This window comes from Protopterus annectens, chromosome 10.part0 (assembly GCF_019279795.1).
Source record: "Protopterus annectens isolate FY-2018-M chromosome 10.part0, PAN1.0, whole genome shotgun sequence".
Taxonomy (NCBI): Eukaryota; Metazoa; Chordata; order Ceratodontiformes; family Protopteridae; genus Protopterus; species Protopterus annectens.
Genome location: NC_056744.1, coordinates 990155711 through 990165822, shown reverse-complemented (window position 1 = coordinate 990165822; position 10112 = coordinate 990155711). Strand labels below are relative to the sequence as shown.

The 10112-nt window shown below is 34.4% G+C and overlaps 1 protein-coding gene across 1 annotated transcript in view; it reads left to right on the top strand.

Moving 5' to 3' along the window:
• Positions 1-214: 214 nt before the first annotated feature.
• ADGRL4 (adhesion G protein-coupled receptor L4) overlaps positions 215-10112 on the top strand; it is a 707438-nt gene continuing 697540 nt past the window's right edge. Inside the window, exon 1 of the mRNA XM_044085751.1 lies at positions 215-594. Coding sequence (XP_043941686.1) covers positions 573-594 — 22 coding nt within the window. The 5' untranslated portion in view covers positions 215-572. The remainder of the gene's footprint in view (positions 595-10112) is intronic.

Below are 10112 nucleotides of genomic sequence, written 5' to 3'. Positions count from 1 at the left end.
CATATATGTGAGATTTTTCATCTGTCAACAGATTTTCTCTTGACTTCCATTATGGATTTCCAAAACCATGCCCGCTGAATCAGAGATTATCTGGGAATACAGAAACAGAAGATTCAGAATTTACTAAAGCAGCTCTGAATGTTGAAACAATAGGCTGGCTGATAGCTGTATCAAGTCATGTACTTTTCAACAACTGGTTTCATTCTGTGTGAAAACATCCTGTTGGGTGTCACTCAGAAAGCAGGGTTAACATTTTTCAGGCAGTCAACACAGTGTTTGTAGAACCTAGAAACTTGTGTTATAATATCAAATTAGCCACACTTTTGAACTAAAAATGTCAAATACTGTTCCAACAACACATTTCTTTTTTAAGTTTGAGGGCAGTGTGCTGAAGAGTAAATGTTGTATTTGATGGCTTGCTACAGCTGATTAACGGGAAGGACATGGCAGCTTCATTTTCAGAGAGAGAAACAGGAAAGTCTTGGAAGGAAGTGAAGCACGTCACAAAGCTAAGAATTCCTCCTGAATCTTTTCAGTCAACAGTGAAGTGTTAGCATCAGCATAAAATCCAAATGAGACTGCTCTTCTTACTTGGTAAGACATTCATTTTTATTACATTTTCTTCTATATTATTATATACAGCACTGCTTTATATGTTGTGTTTGTGGCATTTTACTTTAAAGTGGTTTGAAATATAACACAATGGTTTGAAATAGGCTTGACGTAGAGGCATATCAGAGGTACACGCATGTACTTTGGGAGGTGCACAAGTCTGTGTGTTTGTATGTATGTATCTATATGTATGTGTGTTTGTGTAGTCATATGATTGTATGCTTCCTTATCACTGTAATGACTCACATAACATATGCACTATGTATCGTAACCAATTTTAATTGAATCAACTTGGATTCAACATATGTCTTCCAATTAAAAGCTTTGTGAATATCATTATAACAAAGTAAATGTATTTACGTGCATGTCTGAAATACTTGTTTTCTTTAAAAATAAAATAAAGGATGTTATGTTAAACTTAATTATAAAACAGAAGGTTCAGCGACCATCCAGGGAATATTCTGCAAGATGGCTTTGTTCTACAGAATTCACATTTCACATCTGAACAGACAGTTTTATTTTATAATCATGTTGCTTTGTTGCTGAACCTGTAAGGAAATTAAATTAGGGAATCATTTCCCATACATAGATAACAGCTCTGAAAAAATTAAGTATAAGGTAAAAAAATGAAACTTTTATGCATCTTTCTTGTGTGCAGCCTTCATGAATGCATCCATTTTTGTTGGCTAAAAATAAGACTATACAGTGTTTGAAATAAATTGCCTCTGTAACTTCAGAATACAATACAATGAACTATTTAAATAATCTCATCACGTTTTATTGAATGTTTTGTTAGACAATATGTAATTTTTTCACTTGTAAACAGTGACTTCATACATTTTGTAAATAATGGCACACCAGACAAAGATTAAATGATTTGTCATATGCCCCATTTGTCCCACGCACTAAGGGGACAATTACCTACATGAAGAACTATGACAACAGTGTAACTGTGTTGGTACTGTGTTTTGTGTACTTTATCTCAGATCAAAGGTACATATATTTAATAGCAGTTTTTAGTCACAAGCTACAATTAAATCTGTAATTTCAGGAAAAAAAATCACTTTTAAGATTATTAAAAGACGTTTTAGTCTTAGTCTTATAATATTGTGTTGTGTTTTCTTTGATAAACCTGTTCTTTACTCACCATGATTGCTTGATTTTTAATTAACTCTGGTTGTTGATTTCCTCAAAAGGAAGTAGAAAACTATACTGTAGTAAAATGGATACATATAAAGTCCAGTCATGTGGGCAACTATCACTAAAAAGAGAAATATTAATACTGATAATGTCACTAGCTCATACATAGAAGGTGGCTACTGAGTAACACCAGGGATGATGCTATACTAATGTGCCCCTTTTAGAAATGGAGTAGGGCTGTTTAGTATAGTTAAGCCTCCTTAGGTTAATGTTTTCCTCTGTTAATAAAAACTAACCAGTCTGTTAATGATCTCACAGAAACAATGAGTATGAATACATTCTATATAGGCAATCTGGAGTCACAGGAAGGGCAGGGACTTTACGTGGTATGGCATTTCCTTGTAACCTTATATAATAGATTTAATCTGTAGGAGTAACAAAAAGAAAATTTTGCAGTTCACTATTCATTTAGTTGAGAACTATCTTTTTGCTCACTGATCCATTTTTAAATATTTTTTAAGACTTTCATTCAGGGCATGCAGTGTTTTTACTGCAGTTATGTTGCAGTTATATTGTTCATGTTGTTATGCTGTTCCTTATGTCAGTACAGGGAACCATATGATGACAGACAATATTGATAAGTTCTACATCTTTATGGTTACTATATAAAGGAATGGTTGGCAGAGTTTAAAGTTTTAGTGGCTGTGGAGTGTATTGTATGATTTATATGGATTATATATAGATCTTTTTGAAGACATCATTAAATGAAAGTTACATGTTTAAGGAAATGATAAAATAATGTTCTGAATGTTAGAGAAAGGAGTTCATATGAAAAACAGATATAAAAATTATTTCACTAGACCATTAGCAAAATATTGTGCATGGTATTATACATCTGAGTCCTGTTCATCAATTTTGACCAAGTTTAAGATGGTGGAAGGATATTGACAAATCATCTAACGCTAATTAAATTAAGAATTCAGCACTCATACCTCTCAACTGTCCAGATTTTTGCAGAATGCCAAGATTTTCCCTCATATTTTTGGTCTGTTTCTCATAAAATTGTGGTTTTCTGGTAAATCGCTGGCAAATTACTGAGGACTGAAGTCAAAAAGTAATGGCAGACATTTGAATTTCAGACTTCATATGCTTCAGAAAATTCATGCTAATACAAAACATGTTAATCTATCAACTTTCTCAGTTTGTAAGATCAATATAGAAAAGGTGACCCTATTTTTGTGCTTTTGCCCTCCCCCCCATTATTAGTGGCTTTGTCCAGATTTCATGCAGTAATAGGTTGAGAGGTATGTTCAGCACACAACTCATACACATCACTGAAATAATGAATTTCATGATACCCTTTCACTTTGCAGATACTCAGGAAATAATATAAAATTACGGTTAATTTAGTGCAAATGAAACATTTATGTAACACAGCAAAGTTGTGTAGGTCATTTGACACTACTTAAAGCAAACTAGTTTCTAAGACAGGTACTACACATTACAAAAAAAAAAAAATAAATAAATATATATATATATATATATATATATATATATATATATATATATATATATATGTGTGTGTGTGTGTGTAATATATATATATATATATTATATATATATATAATTATATATAGATAGATAGATAGATATTTATAGTGAAACTTAAATCCATAGTAGAAAAATGATGTATTCCAAGAAAAACATTTGCTTCAAATTGCTTCTTTTTTTTTAACAAGAAATATCTTTTTTAGATTATCACTTATGACATACACAATTAATGATATTGACTATTGACATATCTTCAGTTACAGATGTTATACATCATTTACAATCTAGCCAGTCATTGTCAGTCAAATGTTACAAAGCTCATTCAATTCCTGCCTTTGTAAACCTCATTCCTCCTCCAAAACATTATTCTGCACGTATTGTTGTCACAATTCCCATTTTTTCCTGGGAAATTTGCGCATACTCTTTTCTAAAGATCACAATTCTAGTTGTTTTATCTCTGCTACTATATTCACTACTTCTAGTACAGTTGATTTATACTTTGATTTCCATTTTCTAGTAACTGATTTTTTTGGCAGCCACAAGGATTATACTCAGCAAGGCCTTACTATGTCTGCAATTCCAATTTTGTATCACAGCTCAAAACATCATTTCCTTAGTTACACTAATTTACTCACCAGGTATTTCTATTACAGTAGTCTGCAGGGAATTTTTGAAAGTCTACCAACTCCTTGCACTCCCAAAATATAGACCCCCAATTATCTCTTTCTTAACCCATCACACCTCCAACATTTACAATCTACCTGAGGAAAAATTATTTGGAGTCAGCTTGGGGTATAAAAATATCTTTGCAAACACCTCTAAGCATAGATTGTACATCTTCTAAGACTTCATTGCATATTTGGGAGACATAAATATATCCCTCATTATTTCTTTGTAAATTACTTATCTAATCTCCCTTCCATATCCTTTTTAGCTTCCTCTTATTGATTCCTCTAGTTATCATGCAATATTTAAATGCTCTCCTAATTATCACTTTTCTAACAGTAGCTTTTTTTTCTAGAGTCTGCTAAAAGTTCTACTAATGCTTGTCTTTCACTTAGGATCCTCCTATTTTTTTTTCTTTTTGCCTATACTCTAATATTAATCCTTGATAGGGTAGGCAATCTCTAGCCTGCAGTCCGTATGAATTCTTGTCTCTTCCCACTCTATTACCTTTCCCTGTCTTAATTATTTGCTTTCAATTCCTTGGTTCATTTGCCAGTTCTCTCCAGTAAATTCCAGCCCCCTCTTGCCTACTCTCTGTACCCCTAATTGCAGTCATCGCTATGTTACAAATTGTTTCTTTGTACATAGTTACATTCTGCCATGAATTAGATAAAAACAAGTGACTGCTATTTATTCCTGCTTTGGATGAAGAGAGATCAGTGTAGCTCTACGAAAGTTAAAGTATCAAGCTGCAACTTCTTCTAACCTGCATCTGTCATAAGGTCCCAGTTCCTCTACAAATATGTCTGCTGGTCATGTTCAGTGCATAGCTACTTCTGCTAACCTGAATCTGTCATAAGGTCCCAATTCCTCTACAAATATGTCTGCTGGTCATGTTCAGTGCATAGCTACTTCTGCTAACCTGAATCTGTCACTCGGTTCCAATTCCTCTACAAATATGTCTGCTGGTCATGTTCAGTGCATAGCTACTTCTGCTAACCTGAATCTGTCATAAGGTCCCAGTTCCTCGACAAATATATTTGCTGGTCATGTTCAGCACATATCTAATGCTCAATGATTTAATAACTGATAGAAGTTTGGTATCATTTGTCATGATTCATCCCATTTTTATTTGTGTATCATGTTGAGTTCCTCTTTAGTACTTTGAAAGTATATCATTTATAGATGTTTGTCAGCCTTTGCCAGCAGCCGGTAAACAATGTATTGTAAATTGCCAGTCTGTGTCCCTGTCCTTATGGCTCCATACTGCTTTAATATACATATCAGCGCAAGTAATTTCAGATTACATTTTTTTTTCAGTTCCTGTTTTCTGCAGTCTGATATTTTTCTAGGATTATGATGACACATGCAATTGTGCATTAAGTATTAGTATGGATTTCTGGATTAGGTGAAGTACAAAAATAATTTCAAATGACATGAAATTGCAAGGAGTTTGCACACCAAGAATAAAATATATTTAACAGTATCAGCTCTCTATGGTATCACTGCTTGAGAAAAAAGTAAAAACAAGAAATCAAGTGACAGTTTTTCTGCCACGCCTCCTCACACCATGCATATAGAATACTCAAAGTTTGTCAGTTTGCCACATTTGACAGGTTTCTTTGTTATTTTCACTTTCTGTTTTCCTCACTGTATAGATTTAACACTGAGGTTTGCTTACCAAAATATGCCAGCAATTAATTGGTTTGTTTTTGAATGTTCATCATCCTTCTGATCTGTTACTATACTGGACCATGCATTTGACTAGATTTTATATACTGATTTGCTGAATTCTGTATATGGAGATCAATCACTCACAAGGCAAAAAGACTGATAAATAGAAAATGAAGTGCACAGCTGGGGTGCACTATATTAAATTGAAGAAAGACTTCTTGCAAGAATACTAGAAGCTTAAACTTGCCAAAAGATCCACCCGCTGCAAAACAGTGGGTGAAATAACTATAAACACACTTTTTACCAAGGTCATAAGGTGCTGTGTGTCCCTTTTGTTAGGAACATCACCCCACTCGCATCCATAGTTTTATATGTATATATATATATATATATATATATATATATATATATATATATATATATATATGTATGTATACTGCCTCTGTGGTTGTACACCATCAGAGAAAAAAGACAACACCCCGTAAAGGTAAATCACATCTTGCTAAACTGTGATAAACACTCTGGGATTCAAGTTGTTGAAGTATTTAACTTGTCAGGTAGCCTTGTGGGAACCCTAGCTTCAAATACTTGTAGTCCTTGCATACAATTGTGAGACAATTATACGTTGCATTCCTTCAGCAAATATATAGGTACTATAAATTAATACAATACAGTGTACCCTGGGTTTGCAAAATGTGTTTAAACAAGATATAAACCTTTAGAAGAGGAATAATTAAACAGTTGCATGGATGTGAAAGAAGATCACAGCACTCCATGCACATGTGCAGAGTAAAAATAAACTAATAGAGATATAACGCTGCCCCTAATACTCTAAATGTGCAGCCCCTAGCAGACATGTTTTTCCTCCAGATTTAAGGAAAACAAAAAATAATTATGGGAAACATCCAAAATGAATAATCCTTTTTAAAATACTGGTAGTATTAACTTAGAACTTTTCAAAAAAAATTAATTTTAGGAAGGATGGAGTAAACTTTAAGAAATAAATTATGGAAGTTCCCAAAAAATGGGAACAATTGAGAGGTTTGTCCATGTAACTGAATGGGCTTACAACTGTCTTCCTGCTTTGATTAAAATTAAGTATATCCTAAACCTTCAGACATTTTATCATTAAGTCTTTGAACCCTGTGGAGAGGAAAGTCATTCTAACCATATTAAGATAGGCCCAGGTGCATATTATCTCAAATTATTCTATGGTTCTATTCTCTAGAAGAAAATAAATTTACTTTTTCATATGTCTTGCCAGAGGTACTTCACATAAAATCCAGCTGAGGCTTCCAACTTCAGTGAAGACGGAAAACAGCAATGAAACAATTATATTTGTTTCTGTTACTGAGGCATGAACACTCCTATTAATTCAAAACTGGCCTTTGAGAAAATCTGGTTCTGACATATCCTTGTTCTACCTGCCTCTGTATTATCTGTTCACAAATTAAAAGAGCTAAAACTACAATGGGAAAGTAAGGCTAGGCTTCTTAAGATCACAGATCAACAGCCTAGTAACTGTCTATGAATGTATGAGTCTATGAACTTAAAGACTATAGTTAGTTCCAGAATATTCATTCCACTAAACTGAGCACTTTTAAATAAACACTCTTCACCAATATCACACGCTGTCATCTACTAGTTGCTCTATGACTATTTTGGTCAAAGGGTAGATAAACTAGGAAGAAGGCCTGTCCTACACATAAAATCCAGCTGAGGTTTCCAGCTACAGGGAAGATGAAAAACAACAATTGGTCAATCTTCCTATCTTGTCTTAGTTACGCTACTATCACTTCAGAATTGTTATCTGAGAAAACCTGGTCACATAGAGACTATCAGGAGTTCCAAGAAATTAATTCCAGTCACTAAACGGAGCTCTTCTAAGTATTTTCTTCTCCAAAAGCATACTCTTTAATCATCAATGTCTCACCCCTATTACTCATTGGTTGGATTAGCCTTGTTGAGGGCGGTGGATCATTTTAGTTAATGAAGGAAAGACATCAAATGGAATCTGCTTTGAACAGTAAGAGATATCTGGTCACCTTCTGTGCTGCATTTATCACCATTTTTAGTGTCTGTAGAATCTGAGAACTTTAACAAAGATGAAATGGGAAGTCTAGTCTTTTAGAAGACTCATTTTTCATGTTCACTGTGAAAGATAAAGTTGATTGCATGTTGCATTCAAGCATGTGACTTGTTAATTATGATCTGAAATATTTTAATTCTGAAAAATACTAGTTTTTATCCATTCAGGCAGTAACTGCCCTTTTGCAACTGGATACTAATAGTAAGGCACAACATTAACTTAGACTTGTTGGTCTGTATCAAAAGCCTGCTCTATTTGGTGTGGAAGAGTAGTACTGCATAAAGTGTTGTGAGGAGACTTCGATTAGCTACATTTCCCAAGAAATTAAGATTGGCACAGCCCTTTAGATTTGTATTAAAATTGCCTGCCTGTATTGTTCTGTTTTATAATGATGCCAATTCTCAATATTGTGACAGGTATTTGCACATATAATTTTGTTGCAGTAACCCTTTTGTCTGAGTATTTGTTTGTGCTGTTGGTGAGTGTATGTATTTCTCTATGGAGATATTTAAACCCTTGAGTTAGGGGCTGAGTACTCAATGAGATGCAGGATTAAATAATGCATCTTCTGTATTCTTCATTACAGCCTGTAGGTGCAGTAAAATGTCCTATAATATGTTTCATAATAACTCATCCTTTGTGTGGTGCAGTTGTAGTTGTATTAGATGTAAAAAATATTTACTGGCGAGTAATACAAGTGCAACTGGAGGGGGGTGTTAAGCTGACATCTTTGTTAGAAGCCTAAGTACCTTTGCTAATTGAGGGTTAGTCTTTTCCCCTAAAAATTAACAAGACAGATGTTATTTTTCTTCTAAAATCCATCTGAGATAAAATGAGGTACTGACAGCCCAGCTAGCGGTCATCTATGAATATTGAAATGATCTATATAAGATGCTTGTGTTACAAATGTATTAGAACTGTATGTCATGTGTATATCAAACTGGTCTGTACAGACATATGTGTTAAAAAAGGTATTTTGTAAAGTACTGAGCTTAATGATATATCCACAGTGTACCCTGCTGGAAGAAAACATAAATATACATACACTATTGTAACTCTTTAAGTGTATATATTTTAACAGTGGAAACTGGAATACAGGTTAACTTCAGAAAAATAGCTTAAATTAAATTACTTTATGGCTATGCAATAAATGATGATATCTTTAATTTCAATGCAGCAAGGAGACACAATGTCTAAAACTAGGGAGCTTTCTGTATTGGCTGTAAGGTGAACTAATTACTAGTCTTGAAATGTGAAGGGGTATAATTGTTTTATGACTTCCAGCATCTGTCAAAGATCTGAGGTCTATGTATTTTCACAGGTATATGCTAAATGCTGCTAGCTTCCAGCAGTGGTGGGAGGGGGGTCATCTGGGATGGAGTCAGAAGATAAGAAATGATGTCATTCTGCAAGCTATCCCAACAGTAATATTTGACATATTAACTTAGGAACTCTCTGAGAGAGACAGCATTCTGTATTCTGTTTTTGACCTGACAACAACTAGAAGATCCATTTACCACATCTGTCTTGCTCTTAAGTAAGTTAACTCCGGTATACGAATTCTTTTAGATTCAGTCAGGAATATGGTGAAGCATTGTTTAGATGGTTTTCTTTCTTTACTTGAGACTGTCCTGCAATGTTGTTTTAAATAGTTCCCGTGGTTTTGAACTCTGATGTCACTGTGAATATATATTTAGTATTGTCTTGTTATTTTATTATTTATTATTAAATATATTTAAACCTTTCATTGTGGCTAATCAGTATAGAGATCTTTAAGTTTTGAGAGTACTTACATTATTATTTGGTGACACTGTGTAGGCCACTCCTAATAGCCTTACTCTTGGTCAAACTGCCATTTGTATTAGTTGTAAGATTGGACACCCTTTGTTAAGGGCCTTAAAGTAACTGATAAGGAGTTGGCTATTGTCAGTGATAACTACCTTATAGTCTGGGTAAAATGGGGCATAGCTAGTAAACCTGTGCCAGCCTTCCCAGGTGTGTGTGTGTGTGTGTGTGTGTGTGTGTGTGTGTTGTATGTAAATCAAGCCTCCAAAAGTGTGTGTGCCAGCTACTTGGTCAGGAATATGAAGCACTGGTTGGACAGAGAGGGTGCTAGAGGTCTTGTCTTGGCCACTCAGCAGAGATCTCAACTCTATAACTGTGCCAGTGGAGATTCTTATTGGGAATCTGGATAAAGAGGGAAAACCAGCCCAGACTGACTGTGGTCTTTATGTGCTCTTAAGGGAAATTGTACTTGATGCTGGGAGCTGCATCTGGAAATACTGTGTGTGCACCTGTCATCTTCCCAGTGTATGTTCCCCACTGTTGCTAGTGGTGAGGATTGAGGCTCTTCAATTACTAGTCCAGTGGTGGGGCGTCA